The following is a 23,416-nucleotide window of genomic DNA, read 5'->3' as shown; positions in this document are numbered from 1 at the left end:
CCATTCAAAAGCAAATAGGGATTGGCTGTTAGGTGCTAGCTGGAGACAGAAGGCGTCCTTTAAATCTAGACATGTAAACCATCCTGCCTTAGAGGGTATGAGTTTTAGTAGAGTGTATGGGTTAGGCAACCTTGAATGCAGGCTGATGACTGCTTCTTTAATGGCTCTTAGATCCTGTACAGGGCGGTAATCATTTGTCTCAGGCTTTTTCACCGGCAGCAAGGGAGTATTCCATGGGGACTGGCATCGTTTTAGAAGTCCCATTTGAGTAGCCTGTCCAAGTGTGTCTGGATCCCCAGACGTGTCTCCCGTGGGACCATTTATTGGTGTATTTTGACAGGTTGGGCCCCAGGCATTAGGTCAATTAATATCGGGGTGGTTTTTTGACCAGTACATTCTCCCCATGGTATCGTCAGGGACAAAGTCATGGGTTGGGCCTTTTCATTTAGGTGCAATTGCATCTGTCCATCCAAAGTGAAGGCTATTTTTGCGCCCATCTTGGCTAGGAGGTCTCTACCTAACAATGAGACCAGGAAGTCGGGTAGATACAGGAACTCAGGAACTATTTGGTGACCTTCCAGCTGGCATTGTTGGGGACCACAAAATAGCCTCCGGGTTTGCATCCCAGTGGCTCCTATAATGGTGACTTCTCGACCCAATAGAGGTGCCACCTTGTCACCACAGAGTGTTCAGCTCCAGTGTTGATGAAGTCTATTGTCTGGTCCCCTACCTTCATTTTGACCATGGGCTCATGGGGGCCCAGTTGGACAGAGCCTGGTCTTTGATAATCAGAGTCTGCTCCTGCCAGTCCGATCTGGTCAGCTGAGGCTGACCAAGCTGGGATGTCCATCTCAGATGTCTAGTTGTCCATCTGGTACCTGAGACTGGAGCTATTTTCTGGTTTCAGTGACAATTTTTCGGCTCTTCTGTGTTGAAGAGGGTGAGCAAAAGTTGCTTACAGTTGACTCAGGCAGGGTGGTAAGTCTGGAATATAGATTCTAGGAGATCTATCATTGCCTGTGGCTTCTCAGAGTAGGGCAGCATGTGGTGTCCCCAGTTGAGGAGGTCAGTAGTACAGACCAGTTGGTAGCAGAAAACTGATCCCCCCCTCTTGTAGGGTCCCATTACAGCCTATTCTCTGGGGACCCCTAGTCTCCTGCAATGGCATCTGCATTGCCGTTGGGGCCTTGGACCTGGAGCCGCAGACCTAAGGTGTCCCTACCAGTTCAGGTATCCCTGGTTGAAGCAGACTGGCTCCTGGCAGAAGCAAGACTGACAGGGGGTGACTGTCAGGCAGGTGAGGTTCCCCTCCCTTGATTGATGGGGCCCTGGGGGCATATGGTGGTAGAAATGGAAGGACTTCTGAATTTTCTTAGAGGATGGGGGGTGGGATTTTTTTTCCTGCAAAGTCTTCTTTCAGCCTGCGCCACTAACACCTTACATTGTCCCTTACTATTAATGCAGAACCGGATCCAAAGAGGTTTGACCTGGGCTATTTCCAGCCATTGGTCAATGAATGGGAATTGATTCGGATGGCCAGGGTCCCCTGTAATTACCTTATAAACAGCTCAGATTGTGGGGACATCTAGGGTGCCCTCAGGGGGCCAGCTTACACTGAACATAGGCCATTCTGATTCACAGAGCATGCGTAATTTCCCGGGGATGGGGTGGGGTGTCAATTTGACCCCATAGTCACCTGAAAATCCCTTTTTAAAATTCTTAATCATACAATCCAGAACAGTTGGTTTTGAGGAATTTTCCCCCAGCCTGGTATCCTAAATGGGTCCCTCCCAACGTATGGTGTAGCAGGACAAATACGAGGGAGGAGGTTGTTTCCTTCACCTGGCTGCTCCCCTCACGGGTATTAGATGCCTCTTAACATTGGCAGGTCAGTATAAACACCTGACTTGGATCAGGCCCCTGTGGACCTGATTCTGCCTCCAGTCATTTATGAGGTCTTCATGGAATGCCACGGTAGGACACACTCAGGCTCCGTAGCCAATACCGTGGATCACGGGCACTCACACATACATTCAAACAGATTGCACACTTCCACCCAGGGCTTCCCTGTTCTATGCGGGGTGATCAAGTTCCCCTTCTGCCTCAGGGGCTGGCCTGAACTCAGTCTGAAGTCCCTGGGGACACTTACCGATCCGACGTCCTGGGACAGGCCTTTTTGTTCCACCTGGAGTCCGTTTGAGCGCAGCGGTGGCTGACTATTGTCGGGCCCAGCGAGGGTCGGGGTCCAGTGAAACCACCTGCGGCTCCCCCTTCCTTTCCATCGCAGGGGCCCGATATGAGTGGCTTCTCCGCTGGCCTTCGACAACGGTGGCTCAAGAGGCCAGTGCGGCTGTCGGCTTCCAGGCCAACACTTGGCACAAGTGACAAGCGACACACACTTGCACCGGTTCCGGCCTAGGGGAGGCACTTCCAAAAGCTGAGCGCGAGCTCTGGCGCTGGCCTTCTTTTATGACTGGCTAAGTTCCGAGTACTTTGAAACTTTCTATCAGCTGCACAGGTGGGTGGGACTGCAGGGGCTCAAGGAAAAAGGTTGGGGCGGGGGGGGGGGGGGCACCACCAGCTGTGCTACGTGGGCAGTTGGCTGATGCAAGGGGCAAGCAAGATTACAGAAGCCAAAAGCATGCAAGGGGGGTTATCCGGCCTCGCACATCTGGCTTTCCTTCTCACAGACCCCAATAGAATAATTTCAACACGAAAAATCATTAATTACAGGTCTTAACAGAGAAAGATGTACACTGCGTCTCCTACATGATACAGACCACTCCTGCAACTAAGCCAACAAGAAACCGTCATCATCACCTTGAACCTGAATTGGCTGTTCTCCAGTAGACTTTGGGTCAAAATAACCCCTCCCACCTTCCTCCTCCTCCATAAAAGAACTTCTCTCTTTTGTTGGACTTACCTATGGTTTTGCGTGCAGCGAATTGCAATGCTTTGTTGTTTTAGAATAAACCCATTTTTTGGTAGTAAAATAACAGACTTTTATTTTTAACAACATAATATCTACTCTTCTTACTCATAGAGGGGCCGAAGAAAACAACCATGGGTTGGCTCAGGGTAGATACCTACGGCATTTCGACATTCAGGAGAGCACCACTGCGGGATAAAAGGAACTGAACAACGTCTTCCTAAAGCAGTTTCTCCGGAGGGAAACGCTGGAATCTGAAAAGCGCGGGCCTGCGGGCGCCAGACGCTGTGTCACACACAAGGTGGCCCGCTGGAAACACCCTCCCTCTCTACGAGGGATCCGAGTGTTTGAGGGAAGCGGGGGGTGGGAGGAGTCTAGCTAAGGACCTAGGACCTCATCCAGTCCCTGTCAGTGCAGCAGAGAACCCTCTCTCTCCACTCTGGCCATTCCAGACCCCGACAGATGAGCGGCACAGCCGTTTCTGTCCTCTCCGGATTTACCGCCCTAGATTTCTACCCGGACTGTTTGGGGAGGTGCTCTGGTTCTTATTTCCGGTGGCGGAGAGGTGCCGTTGCCATGGCAATTAAAGTAAAGGCCGCGGTCTGTTGGGCTGCAGTGAGGGGATCGCGGAATCCGTGGAGAGAATTGCCTGCGCTTCCTCGTTTGTGAGCTGGAGTTAGGTAGCGAACAGCTCGCGGTCTCTGTCCCTGCGCCGCGCCCTGCCTCGCTGTCCGGCTTCCTTTTCTGTCACCTTTTATTTCTCTGTCCTACTAACGCTTGGTCCGTGTGTACCTCAAATGTACCCCGATACGCAGTTTTGTCGTCGTGAAATACAAAAACAGAGAGGTTGCCCGCGATCATCTGTGAAATGTATTTCACGGTGTAGGGCCGGCGACTGGGCGGCTCTGTTTTCACTTGGCCCTTTAGAAGCCTTAGGCGCTTGTTAACAGTTTATTTTTCTTGGTATTGTGTGGCGGGTTATTTATGGAGCCGTTTGCTACAGTGTGCTCTCTAGGCCCCTGTGTTGGTCTCGCGCTGGAGTTTTAAATGAGGGAGGTTTCTAAGCCTGAGGGGTGCAGTTATATATTTATTTAAGCTTCCGTTTCGTCTCTCGTCACAGAAAGGGAAAGAATAGAATTCTGGAACATTTGTACTGTGGGATTTCCACGTGAGGGAGTCACCTTATTTGGAAAGAGTATTCGAGGACGAGCCTAAAAAAATACTTAAATTTTAAAATTGCTTGCTGCAAAATGAACATTCATTCTTCCTTTCTTATTGGAACAGTTTTTCACCCCCCACATTTGTGAGGAGATGTGTGCACACATATGTGTTTAAAACTGATGCTTAATTATAGTGATATCAATTTGCAGTAACCAGACTGTGACACCACATCCCTATGGGGTCCTTCTAAATCTGGTGTAATATGAAAGTGTCAGGCAGGCAGTCTGTGTATTATAAATAGGGTACTTCATCCATGATAAGCGATTATTATCTTTCTTTCCCAAGTGTAAAAGACCTATATAATTCAAGAAGGTGCAAGTGATTTAGGCCTCCTGAGTAAGAATCCAATGAGTCCTGAAGGGGACCCTACCTGTGTCGTCTTATTGTTGAACTTGAAATATTCAATTTATTAGGTTGGAATGTATTTTTAGAAGTCAAAGCTGGGTAAAATAATGTTGGAAGCTGTTAGACCACCAGCACGATTTAGCGCCTCACAGTAACTGTTGTACAAGAAGCCTTCATTCACGTTAATAAAGAAGAAACTGTTATCAGAATTTACTGCCTCTTGCTACTGCTAGCTGGGTGACATCTCTGTCCCTCAATTTCCTTATCTGTAAAAGGGGCAAAAAAATACTTGACCACTGTAATAAGGATAAATTAAGATGTATGATAGTTCTTTAAGCCTTATGAGCAGAGGTGCTATATAACGCCACAACGTTATTATTAGTGATGAATGCAGTAAAATCTCACAATAATGCTATAAATGGGATCTTAAAAATTGAGTTATTCAAAATGTGGGCCTACATTATTGAGATGTTGGTGGAATGACCTCGTTGATCCTGCTGAGGTGAGGGATGCCAACTGCCAATCACATGACATCCAAATTCTCCTTGTTGTGGAGTTTACTCTTTCTACAGTTTATTTAGCACTTATTATGTGGAAGGCACTGTTCTCTATGTTCCCCGTGTATTATTCAGTCCTCATGACAACCCTATGAAGACTTAACTTCAGCTATCTTATTTTGAGAGAATAGATGTATGCTTTTCCTTTGCTGTATGATACTTATTTTGCATTTATATTACATCTTTGCTTTGGCTTTGTTCTTTTGGCTCCCTCATATACATACATATATTTTTCTTTATATATAATCGTCTTATATATAGTTGATTTCTAAATATACATGTATGTATAGCTCATATATATGTATGTATACATGTTTATTTACATGCATATAGTTTATATATGTGTGTGTGTATATACACACATATATATAAATTGCTGAAGGCTTGTTCTAGTTTAGCATGTGATAATACAAACATATGCTTATTATAATATTGGACTTTTCCCTGCATATGAAACCTTTAATGCCTTGATTTCCTCTCCCCCACCCCCACCCAATTTGAGAGGCAAGGTTACATTTGCATTTTAGGGGATTAACACTGACTAAAATTTTAAAATTATTTTCTAATAGAATGGCCATCAGTCCAGGAAGAGATGCAGCTTTCTCCTGTCAGAAGTCAGCACTTTCAGAGAGTCTGCGAACAAAGAAATTTCCACTAACTGAAGAAGAAATATTTTATATGAATTGTAGAGCTGCCTACTTAACTGTTTTTAAAAGCAGCTTAGAAAACATTATTTCTAAAGAACAACTTTACTTGGGTAATTTTTTCTTTAAAATTTAAGTATTTTGCCTTATTTGTTGAAAGGTAATAGATCAGAAAGACAGGAATAAGAATTACATTGCTGAATCATTCCAGTTTCTTAGGGAAGCTTGAACAGTGAAACTACATTACGCTATTGTGTGATTTTATATATTTATGTATTCTAGTAGCTTCCAAATAAAGCATTCAATGTTTATACAGACTAGATTAGTATTTTTTTTAAGTTTTTAAATTTATTTTGAGAGGCAGGGAGAGAATTCCAAGCAGGTTCCAAGCTGTCAGAGCAGAGCCTGACATGGGGCTCAAACTCACGGACCATCAGATCATGATCTGAGTTGAAAACAGGAAACACGAGTTGGATGCTTAACCGACTGAGCCACCCAGGTCTCCCTATATTAGTATTTTTAAGGCTTCCATCAATTACTTGCATATATATATATATATATATATATATTTATTTATTTATTTTTGAGAGAGTGCATGAGTAGGGGAGGAGCAGAGAGAAGGAAGGAGAATCTCAAGCAGGCTCCACACTATCAGCACAGAGCCCAGTGTGGGGCTTGATCCCATAAATCCTGAGATCATGACCTGAGCCGAAATCAAGAGCAGAGTACTTAACTGACTGAGCCACCCAGGCACCCCTTAAAAATATATTTTTAAAAATTCTTATTTGGTACTTTAAGATTTATAATAATAGAATTTAAAACATTTTGGCATCTGAATCACTAGCCTGAATTTGACCTCTACTGAGGAAAATGTAAAGAATATGTAAAAATGGGTTGAATGATTACAAAAAAGAAATATTAGGAAACAGGTAAAATTTTAAAAGAGAAGCGTGCTGTTTTTATTTTTTGGGGAGGGAGGGAGAGTTGGTCTTTTTTTTGCTTCTTTCCATTATATGTAAAATTTCTCTGGTTGCAAATATCCATCAGACCAATGAATTTTGTCCTTGCCAGATATGTCAAATAATTTGGAATTCTTTACTCTTGAGTAGTAAACAATAGCCGATAATACTGAATACTCCTGTAAGTTTCATCAAGGCTAATAACTTTATGGATAGAGAAACAGAGTTATCTTGCCAACTTTAGAAGAGGTTTCCTTAAAAATTCTGACATTTTTTGGGGCGCCTGGGTGGCGCAGTCGGTTAAGCGTCCGACTTCAGCCAGGTCACGATCTCGCGGTCCGTGAGTTCGAGCCCCGCGTCAGGCTCTAGGCTGATGGCTCGGAGCCTGGAGCCTGTTTCCGATTCTGTGTCTCCCTCTCTCTCTGCCGCTCCCCCGTTCATGCTCTGTCTCTCTCTGTCCCAAAAATAAATAAAAAACGTTGAAAAAAAAATTTAAAAAAAAAAAAAAAATTCTGACATTTTTGCAATAGTGTCTTGGGTTTGTATGCAATAAGATCTCTATTTGAGGAAATCCATATTGGGGAATATGAAAATTGAAAAGATTAAGTTTATATTTTATTATAAGCTATAATTTTAGGTTTTTTCCTTTATTCTTTTGGATGTCTCTGTAATGTTGTAATGATTGAGTTCAGATAATCTAGATTTTTGAAAAGTCGTGTGAACCAGTGATATCTCTTTCTTACTATGTCTTTCATCTATATCTTTCTGTCATTTATGCATATAACATGTGCTATGACATTCCATTTCAAGGTTGGACAGTGCAGTACCATTGCCAGAGCTATAGAGTTCCTTTTTTCCCCAACTTATGAATAATATAGGTATTATAGATTCATGTCACAGCTTAAAGTAAACTCTGGCAAAAGATCGGTATTTTGGTGTTAACCTTTAAACATTTACAGTTACGTGTTCTTATTGCTATCAGACATAGTAATGGGCTCCAACTAATTCTAAACTTAGAAAGTAAATTAGATTAGTAACTACTAAATTATACCTATTTCTTAGATATGAGAATATCTACTTACTGAGTGCATGTTTAGGCATAATTAATTTTATTCTGAGAAAGTTTTTTTTTTTTGTAATTAATAGTACATCAAAAAACCATTTTGTTATTGAAGATAGCAACAAGTGTGTGCTGACCTGCCCCTTGTGGCAAAGAGTTACACACCTGGTTTCCCAAAGCTGTACAGAAAATAGCATTTTCCCTTTCTTTCTTTCTTTCTTTCTCCTTTCTTTCTTTCTTTCTTTCTTTCTTTCTTTCTTTCTTTCTTTCTTTCTTTCTTTCTTTCTTTCTTTCTTTCTTTCTTTCTTTCTTTCTTTCTTTCTTTCTCTCAAGTATTCTCTACTCCCACAGTGGGGCTCCAACTTCCTGAGATCAAGAGTTGCATGCTCTACCCACTGAGCCACTCAAGCACCCCAGCATTTTCTTTCACATGGACTTTTGACTTCAAATCACAACTTCATTTAGGTCCTGTTTATAGTCTTACCTTTTAAAGGGTGGACATTGGCTGGGGATGGAATCCTAAAACACATGTACCTTTTTCCTGACTCTCTTTATAGATGAGTTATAAAATGGTCTGTTTTTATGCTAGGCAAAATACTTGAGAAGTGTGCATGCAAGTAGGGAAGGGGCAGAGAGAGAGAGAAAGGGAGAGAATCCCAAGGAGGCCCCACTCTTAGCATGGAGCCTGATGTAAATCTTAATCCTACGGCTGTGAGATTATGAGCTGAGCTGAAATCAAGAGTGGGATGTTCATCCCACTAAGCCAGATAGGTGCCTACAGCTGCAACTTCTGTTAACTCTACAAGTCACCCTGGATGATGATCTTGTTTCCATTTCTGTCTGAAAGTTTAAATTATCTAGGTATGATTCACTGTCATAATCTGGAGGATGGGAACATTTCTCTTAGTCTGTGGACTTCTAATATGTTATTAACTGTGAATCATAACCACAGGTAGCAATTTTACCCTTCAGGTGTGGACTTCCTAGTTATATTATAAAATTTAGGAACCAAGAAGTTTGAATCTCTGAAAAAAACAAAACCCTATATTATGCTCATGCACAATGAATGTTCAAAATAAGGGACTCATAAATGTCTATATTTACTGCCCTGATCTGGTTTTTATTTCCTTGCAGATTTTTTTTTAGTTAAATTATTTTATATGTATTAGTCCTTTTTCATTAAATTGTAGACCATCCAGATTATCATTTTTTTAATGTTTATTTTTAAGAGAGAGCGTGCAGGCAGGGGAGAGGCAGAGCAAGGGGTACAGAGGATCCAAAGTGGGCTCTGCGCTGACACCAGTGAGCCTGATGTGGGCTCAAATTCACAAACTGCGAGATCATGACCTGAGCTGAAGTTGGACACTCAATCGACTGAGCCACTTAGGGGCCCCCAGATTATCATTTTTTATAGTGCTAAGTGTAATGCAAGATCTTGTGAAATTTCACCTATGATTGTTATAAATATCCAATATAAGGTTTTATAATAGAAGTTGTAGCACGATTCAAGACAGTTATACGTTTTAAAATTCTATTAATTCCTTCTCTAGTGTTTAGGAAACTTACCGTGGGTTCATTTTAGATAGTGTTAGGTCTTAATATGCAGAGATTTGTTTGTGTGCAAATTACCCATTTGCTGCTTTTAAACTGTACAAAGTACAATTGTTTAAAGCCATTATGTTTTAATGTGCATGGCATATGCAAATACAAAAGCCTTTCTCACATTGTAATTTGTTGCCTTTCATAGATATAAGAGCATACCTTTTAAAACAAGAATGTCTCTAAAATAACCAGTTAAAGGACTGTTTGTAAAAATTCTGGTTAAAAATCAAGTGATTTGACCATTGCGTCTCTATAATGCATACTTCTCTCAAAGCATGTTGACATTCTTGGGGCGCCTGGGTGGCTCACTTGGTTGGGTGACTGACTTCAGCTCAGGTCATGATCTCACGCTTTGTGAGTTCGAGCCCCGTGTCAGGCTCTGTGCTGACAGCTCAGAGCCTGGAGCCTACTTCAGATCCTGTGTCTCCCCCTCTCTCTACCCCTCCCCTGCTCATGCTCTGTGTCTCTCTGTCTCTCAATAGTAAATAAATGTTAAAAAAAATTTTTTTAAAGTACGTTGACGTTCTTGATCTTTAGCAAGGCTATAACTGTAAATAGATACTTTTTGTGTATATATTTGACATTTGTGACTTGATTAATGATTAACAACTAATGTTCTTGAAGCCCTAATGTTTAGTAGTGATGAACATTTTAGATAGATACATGCCTTGTTGACAATAGTTTTCTCAGATTAATGATTTCCTCATTTCATTAAGGTATTTGTTGGGCCAGAAAAAGTAATAATTTATACTTTTTGTGGTTATTCTTATGTCCTCAAAATAAGTGGATGGTTGTCTTTAATCTTTTTTTTTTCCTCCAGGCACTTTTACAAAGTAAATCGATGTTTTCAGTTAGTTAAACTATGTAGGTTGAGAACCAACTGTCAGAATAGGAAAAATGAGTTTAATTCTGGCATTAAATGATAACATATGTATTTTTTTCATTTTTATAAGTCAGACATACATTGATATCACTAGATTATCAACCCCAAAGGTATATGTGTACTTGTGTATAATAGTGTAGTGTATAGTGATTTTAAAAAAATATATACTTAGGTACCAATTCCAAATGTTACTATAATAACACTTGTTTAATTGGGCAGCTCTACAGCATGCAGGAAGAAATCCATCCCAAAAGACCATTAATAAGTATTGGACTCCTCAAACTGCCAAACTGAATTTTGATGATTTTTGTATAATTTTAAGGAAGGAAAAACCTACTTCAAAAGCAGAACTACTAAAATCGTTTAAGCAATTAGATGTAAACAATGATGGCTGTATTTTGCACGCTGATCTTTATAAACTTCTAACAAAGGTAAGATTTGTGAAATAGTTTTGTAATATGCATTGCTGGCCAAACTATTTGGAATCTAACTTTGGCTACCAAGGCCACATTAAAAATAGCTATTTCATTGGCAGGTGAAGTGAATCACATATAGGTTATTTATAAAGTACTTAAGGATCCTTCTGGATGAAAAGTGCTCTGTAAATAAAACATAAAGTATAAAATTGAAACCATGTTGCAGTCCCCTTGTGTGCCTTTGCAATTATTTGCTGCTCAGAACTTTTTGTAATTTAGGAATAGGTTCATATGTGATAAATAAAAGAGAAACAAAGTATAAATGGGATTGGGAATCCATTTTGATTATTGGTATCACGGGAGAATTATCATTACTCTAAATTCAGTGGTAGTATTATTACTGGATCTATAATATATATTGTTGAAATTTAGTAAACTGAAATTGATACTTTTACAAAATTTGATAAAATTGTGAAATTTTAATTTAGATGAATTTCATTATTGCTTGACATAATACTCGTTCTGAGGTTTATAATGAAACCATATATTCATGACTTTTGACTTGTAGAAAAGATTAAAATAAATTTTCACTCTCCTCCTGTCCCTCGCATAACAAAGTGATAGTCATGTTGCTTTAAAATAAATCTTGTTTTCTCAGAGAGGTGAGAAGATGACTCGAGAAGAAGTAAATGCTGTAACAAGTTTGGCAGATGTAAATGCTGATGGCAAATTTGATTACATCAAGGTACATAAGTTCATGCTAATGTAAATTTGTGTACTGTGTAGAAGAATTTGTAAAGGGCACATCTTTTTGATATTGGCAATGATGTATTTGATATGTTGTGTACAAAGTATACTTGACATTTAATCTGAAGAGTATTGTAACCTGATGACTACATTAGAAATAAGCAAGGTAAAATACATGCATGTGCTCACACATTACAGATATGCACTCAAACATAGAGACTCTTCTCAGAAATATGCCGTTTCTGGGGTGGAAGAATCATAAAAATTATTTAGAACAAACTCAAGTCTACACATGTCTTATAAAAAAATAATAAATCACTTCTCTTTGTGTAACATTTTATTTTCACTCAGAGTATGACCTCCTCATTGAATCATGGCTACATTTCACTAGGTCACTTGAGAGTGGTCGATCTGATTCAAGAAAATAAAATGAGTAACCTAGTTCAATAGGAAATATATTCCATCTATCAGTCTATCCCTTGCCTACTAATGTGCATTTGCCTTCTCCCAAATGTATGATTGAAGGTTTTACCCACTGGACTACTTTTTTGTTTCCCGTAGTTTTGTAAATTATATGTGACAACCAATGAGCAATGTCTCAAAACTACTGTAGAAAAACTGGAAGTTGACAGTAAACTGAGACGTCAACAGTTTGGAAACCACATTGAAGAACCTCCTGAAAGGGACCCATCATCAGTACCAAAACCATCGCCTAGAATCATAAGAAAAACTGAGCAGGAAACATTCTCAAAGAAAGGTATTTACTTTTGATACTAAAGATTTCTTGAATAAGAATGAAGGGTCATAATCAGATAAGTTTTTCTTTCTATCTTAGCTTAACAATGATAAATGAGAATCCAACTTTTTGTTAGCTACTGTTTCTAGACTCTCTCAGATGTAAAAATCTATTGAAGTAAAATTTTATTATGGAACTTGATTTGGCTATGCTCATTATATTTTATTAAAACTAAAATTTCAGAGTAAAGAGTGACTGACATATTGAAATAAAGAATCTTATTAATAGAACCTATATTAGGACCACTAAAGCCTGATAAATATGAAACTTCTGACTTTATTTCAATAGGAAGGAAAAAAAGAAGGAAATTAATACATATGCCTTTTATGCTACACTATGTTTAGAAACAGACTTCCTATTGATGACTTTTGATAATGTGAGACCAAGTAATTAACTCTTACTTATTACAGGTGATACCAGGAGTTCTTCACTGGCAACAACTAGAAAGTTCAAAACATCTATTTCCTTCACAATTACCATGGGTGCTAATAGTAACAGAAACTCAAAGTTAACCGAGCCAAATTCAATAAAGGTATAGTATTTTAAATTAATAGGTAAGACTTTTTCTGCAAATATTTGACATTAAGTTTATTAATAACTATTTGGTGTCTACAGAGAACCAATAAAGTTTGTGAAGTAATTCTTTGAGATTTTTCTGTGGATTACAGTATTTCTACCGATAAGCCAGTTTTAATGATTTTAAAGTAAAAATGATGAGTAAGAATATTATTAAAAGGTCTTCAATTTGAAAGTGATGTCTTTTCAATTTTTGAACTTGATGAATTGATTATCTGATTATGAACTTTGCATAGCAATTTTTTGGTTTTGTTTAACATGTTTTCCATAGGTATTTCATATAAATACATCATTCATTCAATATCAATTCCTATGAGAGAAAGACAAGAAAGTCACCTTGCTAAGTCAATATTTGTGGAGTGTTAATATTGATCTTCTTCCTTTGTTTTCCCTTTTTAGACTCAACCTTTACTAGTTTTCTTTCAACAGAAAATAATAGCTACAGAAATATAAAACATTAACTGGAAACTGCTAGGATACATTAAAAATGTGCACCTAGAGACCTCTGTAAAAGGGGGAAAAATGGTTATGACCACATACTATAACTGCTGTTAGAAAACTGAACTGATTGTTCTCAAGGGCTACATTTTTGTTTCAAATAACAACTCTGTATTTGTTATTGAACTCTGAAGTCCCTTATATCTTTAAATTGCTAGAGAGTGACATTTGTTCTATATTAAAATTTTAAAACATTATCTCCAAGGAATTTTGTTCAGACTGTTTAGGAATCTCTACACCCTAAGCAATTTGGTGTGCATGTCCAACATGTTCACACACAATATTTAGTGTTCCAACAATATTATTTTCTACCAATGGTAGCTTTCTCTATTTTGCAACTAAATTAAAAGCTCATAAAATTAACTTAGTTAAATAATTGTGGTTTATCTAATTCAAAAGTGTAAATAATTTTAGCCAGTATATATAGAGAAAAATATTAATATGGATTATACTAAAACCATAATAAGACTTTTTCTCAGTGTCATGCTCCTGTTAATTGGGCCCTTACCAATACAATTTCTTTCTTTCTTTCTTTCTTTCTTTCTTTCTTTCTTTCTTTCTTTCTTTCTTTCTTTCTTTCTTTCTTTCTTTCTTTAATGTTTATTTATTTATTTTGGGAGAGAGTGAGAGACAACTAGTAGGAGAGGGGCAGAGAAAGAGGAAGAGAGAATCCCAAGTAGGCTCTGTGCTGATAGTGATAGATGCAAGGGCTCCAGCTCACAAACTGTGAGATTGTAACCTGAAACCAAGAGTCAGACACATCCGACTGAGCCACCCATGCGCACCACCAATACAATTTCTTTTTTTTTAATGTTTATTTTTGAGAGAGAGATAGAGAGTGAGCAGGGGAGGGAGAGAGAAAGGGAGACACAGAATCTGAAGCAGGCTCCAAGCTCTGAGCTGTCAGCACAGAGCCCGATGCAGGGCTCGAATTCACCGAACTCTGAGATCATGACCAGAGCCAAGTCAGACGTTCAATGAACTGAGCCACCCAGGCACCCCAATACCATTTCTTAATGTAGTTCAACTCAACAAATATTTACTGAAACGGTAATATATACCAGCCATTTTGCTTAGTATAAAATACAGGTGTTGGGTGCCTGGGTGGCTCAGTTGGTTGAGCGCCGACCTTGGCTCAGGTCAGGATCTCGCAGTTGGTGGGTTCAAGACCCACGTCCAGTTCTGTGCTGACAACTCAGAGCCTGGAGCCTGCTTCAGATTCTGTGTCTTCCTCTCTCTCTGCCCCTCCCCTCCTCATGCTCTGTGTCTCTCTGTCTCTCAAAAATAAATAAATGTTACAAAAAAAATTTTTTTAATACAGGTGTTGTATTAAAAAACCACAAAATTTACAGGACCGTTAGCAATATGTCAAGGTAATATAACATCGTATTTCATTTATTCATTCATTTATTCAGCAAGTATTTATTGAGTGGTATTTCTGTGCCAAGCACTGTTTTAGTTGCTAATTAAGAGCTTTGGATAGAAACAAGCCTGTGCTTGAATCTTAGTTTTTGTCACATAATAACTGTGTGATCCTTGGTAAGTTAGTCAGCAGCCCTTTTGAGTCTCAGTTTCCTTATCTATAAATTGAGAATAATTATATTTAGTGTGTTCCTAGAAGATTTAAATCATCTCACAGGTATTAAGTGCATAGCATAGTACCAGGAGTCTAGTAATCACTTTAATAAATGACAGCGTAATGAATACTATTACAGAACCAATAGATGACTATAGGAAGTGATGAAAGTATAGTTTAAGAACTTATGCTACTATTGTATGTTGTGTATGAAGACTTCAATTTAGGGAGATTATCTGAAAGGCTGATAGAGATATCCTGATATAAAGTGATGACAGCTAAGCCTAGGGTAGTACCTGAACATAGTAAGAAAGGGACAGATCTAACAGACAATGCCACAATTAATCTATAGGCCACAGTGATTGTGTAACAAAAGACAACTTACATTTTGCACCTAAGACATCAAAAGCAGGGAATGGTGCTGATGACAAGTGGGAATTAGGTAAAAGATACTAGAAGAATTTAATGATTAAAAGAAGATGGCATACTTTCAATTTTAAAATTCTGTGACTTTCATATAAAATTTTATGTGTTTGGAAATACTTCAAGGCCTTCATATTACCTTCATATTATTTGCCTGACTTTTAATATCCTATTTCTGATCTTGATTTTGCCCACTATTGTTTACTATCTGATATTTCTTAGATGAGCTGAAGTGATTTAAAGAAAAAAAATCTGTGAATTTAAAAAATTCTGTTAGTCAGCAGGATTCAGTTCTTTGTTTGCATTTTACTTTGAATTCTTGAAATAAATTTCATAAATTTAAGTTTACAACAACTCTGAGAAGTACTTGTTATAAATATGGTTATCGTATAATTTGTTTTGAGATTGATAGAATAAGTTACTAGAAGAATAAGTTACTTCAAATACTTTAAATCTATTTTAAACAAGTTTGGGTACCTCAGTTTCATGTGGAGTGGAGAATTATGGAATTGGGATGGAAAAAGATCTTTTCAAAAGTTAGAAAATTGTTGAAATGTATGCATAAGCCAGATTTTAAACTGTAAATTCACACAATTGGTAAAGGACATGAATTACAGGAGGAAAATAAGACCTTTTCTATTTAGGTACATTATCACTTTTCTTTTTTTAATACTGAATTCTGCTTGCTTAGGTCTTGTAATATGCAAAGAATGTCAGGAATTTTTCTTTGAAAGAGGAATAGCTTCAATTGCTAGTCATGATTACGATTAGAGAAAGCCCAAACCATGAGTTGTAAACTCCAGAGATGTAATACTTCCTGTATCCAGACTCCCAATTAGAATGTGTTTTAAGTATATGTGTGGTATAAAACGCATGTGTTATATAAGATATGAATATGTTGTGTAACATATTTGTTTTGTATATGCCTATGTATATAACAATACAAACATCTTAAAGTAGAAGTTAATTGTCTAAATTTTTGTGAAGTCTCCAAATAGTAATTTTGTTACAAAAGTTTCTCATATTTTCAAAATGATGATCAATTCAACTTGTCAATTAGGTGGCAATCCATATAAATTTTTTCCTTTATAAATCATCTATTTAACTTTTTGTTTTTATATACATTTTATAATTCTTTAATAACAAAACGTTCATTAACTCTTTACCTGTTTGTCTTAATGACAAGCAAATAGCTTTCTAATAAGTATGTGACATAGGGTATCTTTAAAGAACAACAGTGATGATGATGATGATATATTAGTTCCTCCTCTACATTTATGCTAGATCTTTTTTTTTTTTAATTTTTTTAATGTTTATTCATTTTTGAGAGAGAGAGACAGAATATGAGTAGTGGAGGGGCAGAGAGAAGGAGACACAGAATCCAAAGCAGGCTCCAGGCTCTAAGCTGTCAGCACAGAGCCCGACACAGGGCTCAAACCCACCAACCGTGAAATCATGACCTGAGCCGAAGTCAGATGCTTAACTGACTGAGCCACCCAGGTGCCCAAGTTTATGCTAGATCTACTGCTTAATAATTCTACCCCACCTAAAACTTTAATAATACAGAATTATATGTCAAAACAAATTATGTTCTCTACAGTGTCCCAAGAAAAATGTAACTTTACTGATACATTCAAGTTTTCTGATAGTAGAATTTTCAACTGAACTATTTTTAATTTGTACTTTTCATTATTTCCTTATACATTGCGAATGAAAATAAGTAAAATTTGTATATGACAAGTGAATTAACAGTTCTTTTTCTTTTTATATGAATTTACCTGAATTGGTAGAATATAGCACCACCTTATGCCCTGTATAAGAATTACAAGCTACTATTTTATTTCTGCTTTATATCGTGAGAAAACTATATCACACATGGAATTTCTTACTCTGTCATTCTGAAATTTTTTTAAAAACTCAACATCCTTACATTTTTCTCATAATACTCAAACTGTCAACCTTAGTCTATAATCCTTTCAAACGGATTTATTTGAATGAGCCATTTACTTTATCAGTACTTTTTTCTTTTAATTCATAACATTTTAGTCTAGATTCTAGAGAAAAAGCTTTGTGTGATTGAAAGTCTATTTGTTTTAAAAAAAAATTAGGTTGAATAAGCACTGTGTTGTTAACAACTCTGGCAGATCTTAAGAATTTGAGTGCTGTCTTTTAAGCAGGAGAGCTACAAATTCTCCTAATAATGTTATTTATTTAGTATTCAAAATAATCTGATTATTACCTTGAAATTTGGTTGATATAAATCATGTGACATTTATCTTCTATTTTGTAATAGCTGTTGTTCCACCATATTCTAGTCTTATTAACCATGTATTGTAGTATCTAGGTTGGCTGTCTTTCCAAGGAAACATAAAAATTCTCTTCCTATACTTTCTCTAAAACTGGAATTTAGGAAAGACTTATGATAATAATGTTAACTCACTCGCCAGCCAAAGGCATCTCCTGTCAACTGTGGCACTACCTCCAAGAAATACAATAAGCACGTGGAAAAATTCTCTCATCTTTGAGTTTCCCAAATGTTACAAATTATGTTCATTACCAGTGTACCAGGCAAAATGCATTACAGGCATACCTCGTTTTATTGCATGTCACTTTATTGTGCTTCACAGATAATTGCATTTTTGTAAATTGAAGATTTGTGGCAACCCTGTGTCAGGCAAGCCTGTTGTTGCCATTTTTTCAACAGCATTTGCTCACGTTGTGTCTCTGTGTCACATTTTGGTAATTCTTGCAGTGTTTTAAACTTTTCATTATTATTATATTTGTTATGGTGATCTGTGATCCATAATTATGACCTGCTAAAAGCTCAAATGATGTTTAGCATTTTTTAGCAATAAAGTATCTTTTAATTAAGGTATGTGCATTGTGTTTTTGAGACATAATAACTATTGCACACTTAGTAGACTACAGTGTAGTATAAACATAACTTTATATGTACTGGGAAACCAAAAAATTTGTTCAACTTGCTTTATTGTGATACTCACTTTATTTCAGTGGTCTGGAACCAAACCTGCAATATCTCTGAGGTATGCCTGTAGTTTTTTATTTGTTTAAACACCTTTTTAAAAATTTATTTATTTGTTGGTTGGTTTGTTTTTAAGAGAGAGAGATGAGAGAGTGTGTGCTTGTGTGAAGAAGGGGCAGAGGGAGAGGGAGAGAGAGAATCTTAAGCAGGCTTCATGCTCGGCACAGAGCCCAATGCGGGGTTTGACCTCACTCCTCCTGGGATCATGACCTGAGCCAAAGTCAAGAGTCAGATGCCCAACTGACTGAGCCATCCAGGTGGCCCTAAACACTTTTATCAGAGGTGGGGGGGGGGGGGCTGCTACACGCATGATTAAATACAAATTTAAGAAATTTCCCAGCTACTAAAATGTATATTTTTTTCAATAAGGAACCCAAATAATTATGTTTATCTTAACACTTCAATATATGGATAATTCCAAATGACAATGCTTTCTCATAGTCTATTGTAATGATTTCATAAGCCTGAACTTTTTTTTTTTAACGTTTATTTATTTTTGAGACAGAGAGAGACAGAGCATGAATGGGGGAGGGGCAGAGAGAGAGGGAGACACAGAACCGGAAGCAGGCTCCAGGCTCTGGGCCATCAGCCCAGAGCCCGACGCGGGGCTCAAACTCATGGACCGCGAGATCGTGACCTGAGCTGAAATCGGATGCTTAACCGACTGAGCCACCCAGGCGCCCCAAGCCTGAACTTTCTTTAATTACTAGCTTTTGAAAAAATCATGGCAGATATTTAAATGTGCAAAAGAACAGAATTTGAATATAGCTGGCAGTTAGGAGAGAAAGTTAGGAGACGTAGGTCCAGCTCTGGCTCTGCAGTCAGCGTAAGTTGTGACAAGCATATCCCTTTATTTTTCATCAATCAAAAGGGAAATCTGGACTGGATTGCTCTTCAGACTTCTTCTACCTTTAGTATTCTATAATTCTAAATGAGTATTTCATTCCATTCCAGATGGGTGACTATAAAAAACATTCATAAAATATTTCAGATGAAGTTCCATTTGATAGTGCTATAGTCAAAGTTCATTGAAAGGAAAACATGTTTTCCATTTGATGTCAGAATCTTAGCTCAAACTATCTAAAAGTGTAGCTTGTCTAAATACCATGTGAGTATCTTTCCTTTCTTCTCTGTAGCAATTGTCACCATCCAAGGTCATGTTGATTATATTAAGGCCAGCTGGCTTTGAGGTAATGTCAGCATCTGTTGTTAGTCCTTAATATATTACCATCCAAGGGATTTACAAGGAGGCTAAATGACAATCTGTATATACTCTTACTCATCATTAATTGTTGAACTTGAACTTTTGGCTCAAGCCCCAGTTTGAACTTCATTGAGTTATAAAAATTTTGAATTTAGTACCCAGAGTATATTTTGTTTTGGAAACATGATTTAATGGTAGAAGTGTTGATCCAAAAGTCTTAGACTCTAGACCTAATATTTCTACAAACTCCTTGAGAAATTCTGATTCTGTATAACCTCTGGGTACCTCAGTTTATCTGTTTATTAAAATGACTAATTTATATCTATCTATCCCTTATTGCCTCATAGAGATGTTGGTGAAATGTCATACATAATGACTCGTTTCTGTCATCAGCAATATCTTTACAAAGATGAATTCTAATAATTTAAGGTCACATTTTAATTTATCAGAATTAAAAATACACATATCTTTTATATCCCAAAGGTATGACAGTGCATGTGATTAGTGACTGAAAGCTTGAGTAATAGTTCAGCAATAATGGTAATTTCTTAAAATTCAGTTTAAGAATAAATCTCCAAAGAAAAGATGAATATAAAAATGGAAAACTAGGGGCGCCTGGGTGGCTCAGTCGGCTAAGTGTCCGACTTCAGCTCAGGTCATGATCTCGCGGTCCGTGAGTTCGAGCCCCACGTCGGGCTCTGTGCTGACCGCTCAGAGCCTGGAGCCTGTTTCAGATTCTGTGTCTCCCTGTCTCTCTGACCCTCCCCCATTCATGCTCTGTCTCTGTCTCAAAAATAAATAAACGTTAAAAAAATTTAAAAAAAAAAAAGGAAAACTTACATAAATTGGAAACTAACCAAAATGAAAATAAAAGGAAACAGAAAATACATCAAAACTTACAAAGTGTAGTCAATATCTAAAACAGTCAAAACAATTTATTAAAATATGTAACAAAAATACCAAGTTGATGATACAGCTACAAAAATAGATGAATAGGCAGTTCCCACAAAAAGAGACAAAAATAATAAGCACATGGGAAAAAGTTCAACCTTGCTAATAATCAGAAAAATTAAAATTGATGCAAAAGTTATTACTGTACCATTTAATTATTACATTGTTTTTATTGCCTTAATATAAATCACAAAAATCAATGCAATACTGTATATAGACAAAAATTGTGGAATACTATAATATTATGTACCCACATGTTGCTTAAGAAATCATTCCCTTGGGGCGCCTGTGTGGCTCAGTCAGCTGAGCTTCCGACTTTGGCTCAGGTCATGATCTCACGGTCTTTGAGTTCAAGCCCTGCGTCGGGCTCTGTGCTGACAGCTCAGAGCGTGGAGCCTGCTTCAGATTCTGTGTCTCCCTCTCTCTCTGACCCTCCCCCATTCATGCTCTGTCTCTCTCTGTTTAAAAAATAAATAAAATAAAAAAAAAAAAAAAGAAATCATTCCCCACCACCACACAGTTTTTCTAATGATAACACTGCTGACCAAGTTATGGTAGTGGAAAAATTATTACATGATACATTGTTGGTGGTATTGTAAAATTGGTATCACTGTTTTACAAAGCAGCGTGGAAACACATGCTGCCTTAAAAATATGCTTACTTTTTTGTATGGAACCAGAAAAGACCCTGAATAGCCAAAGCAATCTTGAAAAAGAAAACCAAAGCAGGAGGCATCACAATCCTGGACTTCAAGCCACACTACAAAGTGGTAATCATAAGACAGTATGGTATTGGCACAAGAACAGACACTCAGATCAATGGAACAGAATAGAAAACCCAGAAATGGACCCACAAACATGGCCAACTAATCTTTGACAAAGCAGGAAAGAATATCCAATGGAATAAAGACAGTCTCTTCAGCAAGTGGTGCTGGGAAAACTGGACAGCTGCATGCAGAAAAATGAACCTGGACCCTTTCTTACGTGATACACAAAAATAAACTCAAAATGGATGAAAGACCTAAATGTAAGACAGGAAGCCATCAAAATCCTCGAGGAGAAAGCAAGCAATCTTGGCTGCATCAACTTCTTACTCAACACATCTCTGGAGGCAAGGGAAACAAAAGCAAAAATGAACTACTGGAACCTCAATCAAAATAAAAAGCTGCACAGCGAAGGAAACAATAGCAAAACCAAAAGGCAGCTGATGGAATGGGAAAAGATATTTGCAAACAACATATCAGATAAAGGATTAGTATCCAAAATCTATAGAGAACTTATCAAACTCAACACCCAAAAAACAAATCATCCAGTGAAGAAATGGGCAAAAGACACGAATAGACCTTCTCCAAAGAAGACATCCAGATGGCCGACACATGAAAAAATGCTCAACATCACTCATCATCAGGGAATTACAAATCAAAACCACAATGAGATACCACCTTACACCTGTCAGAATGGCTAACATTTAACAACTCAGGTAACAACAGATGTTGGTGAGGAGAAAGAGGATCTCTTTTGCATTGTTGGTGGGAATGCAAGCTGGTGCAGCCACTCTGGAAAACAGTATGGAGGTCCCTCAAAAAACTAAAAAATAAAACTACCCTACGACCCAGCAATTGCACTACTAGGTATTTATCCACGGGATACAGGTATGCTGTTTTGAAGGGACATATGCACCCCAATGTTTATAGCAGCACTATCAACCATAGCCAAAGTATGGAAAGAGCCCAAATGCCCATTGATGGATGAATGGATAAAGAAGATGTGGTATATATGTAAATGGAGTATTACTCAGCAATCAAAAAGAATGAAATCTTGCCATTTGCAACTACGTGGATGGAAGTGGAGGGTATTATGCTAAGCAAAATTAGTCAGAGAAAGACAAAAATCATATGACTTCACTCATACGAGGACTTTAAGAGACAAAATAGATGAACATAAGGGAAGAGAAACAAAATATAAAAACAGGGAGGGGGACAAAAGCTAAGAAACTCTTAAATATGGAGAACAAACAGAGGGTTACTGGAGGGGTTGTGGGAGGGGGGATGGGCTAAATGGGTAAGGGGCATTAAGGAATCTACTCCTGAAATCATTGTTGCACTATATGCTAACTAATTTGGATGTAAATTAAAAAAAATAAAGTTAATTTAAAAAATATACTTACTTTTGGCCTAGAAGATCTTTTGAAGGATATTATTCATGAAAAGAAAAATATTTAGACAAAGTAGTCTTCATTTTAGTATTATTTATGCTGATGAGAAATTAGAAATGGCATAAATATCTAACATTTTAGAAACAAGTAAGTAATGGTATACATACTCAATGGGTAATTATAGAACCAGTTAAATTGAAAAAACTTGAATATTGCGTAGCAAAATGGCTTTTTTTCTTGTGGTAAAATATACATAATATAAATTTTACCATTTTAGCCATTCTTAAGTATATAGTTCTGTTCATTAGATTCATTCATATGGTTTTGCAACCATCACCACTCTCCATATCCAGAACTTTTTCATCATCCTCAACTAAATCTTTTTTTTTTTTAAACTTACTTAAATCCATGTTAGTTAACATACAGTGTAGTATTGGTTTCAGGAGTAGAATTTAGTGATCCATCACTTTACATATTAGACCCAGTGCTCATCCCAACAAGTGCCCTCCTTAATGCCCATCACCATTTAGCACATCTCCTACCCACCTCCCCTCTAGCAACCCTCAGTTTGTTTTCTGTATTTAAGAGTCTGTGTGGTTTGCTTCCCTCTCTGTTTTTATCTTATTTTTCCTTCCTTTCCTCTATGTTCATCTGTTTTGTTTCTTAAATTACACATATGAGTAAAATAATATATTTGTCTTTCTTTTGACTGACTTATTTTACTTAGCATAATACACTCTAGTTCCATCCGTGTTGTTGCAAATGGCAAGATTTCATTCTTTTTGATCGCTGAGTAATATTCCATTGTATATGTATAGCACATCTTCTTTAT

The 23,416-nt window shown here is 37.4% G+C and overlaps 2 protein-coding genes across 3 annotated transcripts in view; one reads left to right on the top strand and one right to left on the bottom strand.

Annotated features, from left to right (window-relative positions):
* Positions 1-3,790, bottom strand: part of ITGB3BP (integrin subunit beta 3 binding protein) — a 70,992-nt gene extending 67,202 nt beyond the window's left edge. The window contains exons 1-2 of the mRNA XM_058693696.1: positions 3,722-3,790; positions 2,150-2,415 (exon numbers count right to left, since the gene is read on the bottom strand). Coding sequence (XP_058549679.1) covers positions 2,150-2,415; positions 3,722-3,790 — 335 coding nt within the window. The remainder of the gene's footprint in view (positions 1-2,149; positions 2,416-3,721) is intronic.
* EFCAB7 (EF-hand calcium binding domain 7) overlaps positions 3,469-23,416 on the top strand; it is a 48,319-nt gene continuing 28,371 nt past the window's right edge. For both annotated transcript variants that reach the window (XM_058717138.1, XM_058717137.1), the window contains exons 1-6: positions 3,469-3,609; positions 5,622-5,809; positions 10,420-10,631; positions 11,275-11,361; positions 11,925-12,120; positions 12,570-12,691. In XM_058717138.1, the coding sequence (XP_058573121.1) occupies positions 5,623-5,809; positions 10,420-10,631; positions 11,275-11,361; positions 11,925-12,120; positions 12,570-12,691 (804 nt within the window). In that variant the 5' untranslated portion in view covers positions 3,469-3,609; position 5,622. The remainder of the gene's footprint in view (positions 3,610-5,621; positions 5,810-10,419; positions 10,632-11,274; positions 11,362-11,924; positions 12,121-12,569; positions 12,692-23,416) is intronic.

This window comes from Neofelis nebulosa, chromosome 2 (assembly GCF_028018385.1).
Source record: "Neofelis nebulosa isolate mNeoNeb1 chromosome 2, mNeoNeb1.pri, whole genome shotgun sequence".
Taxonomy (NCBI): domain Eukaryota; kingdom Metazoa; phylum Chordata; class Mammalia; order Carnivora; family Felidae; genus Neofelis; species Neofelis nebulosa.
The sequence above is the reverse complement of the archived record's forward strand: the minus strand, read 5'-3'. Positions and strand labels throughout refer to the sequence as shown.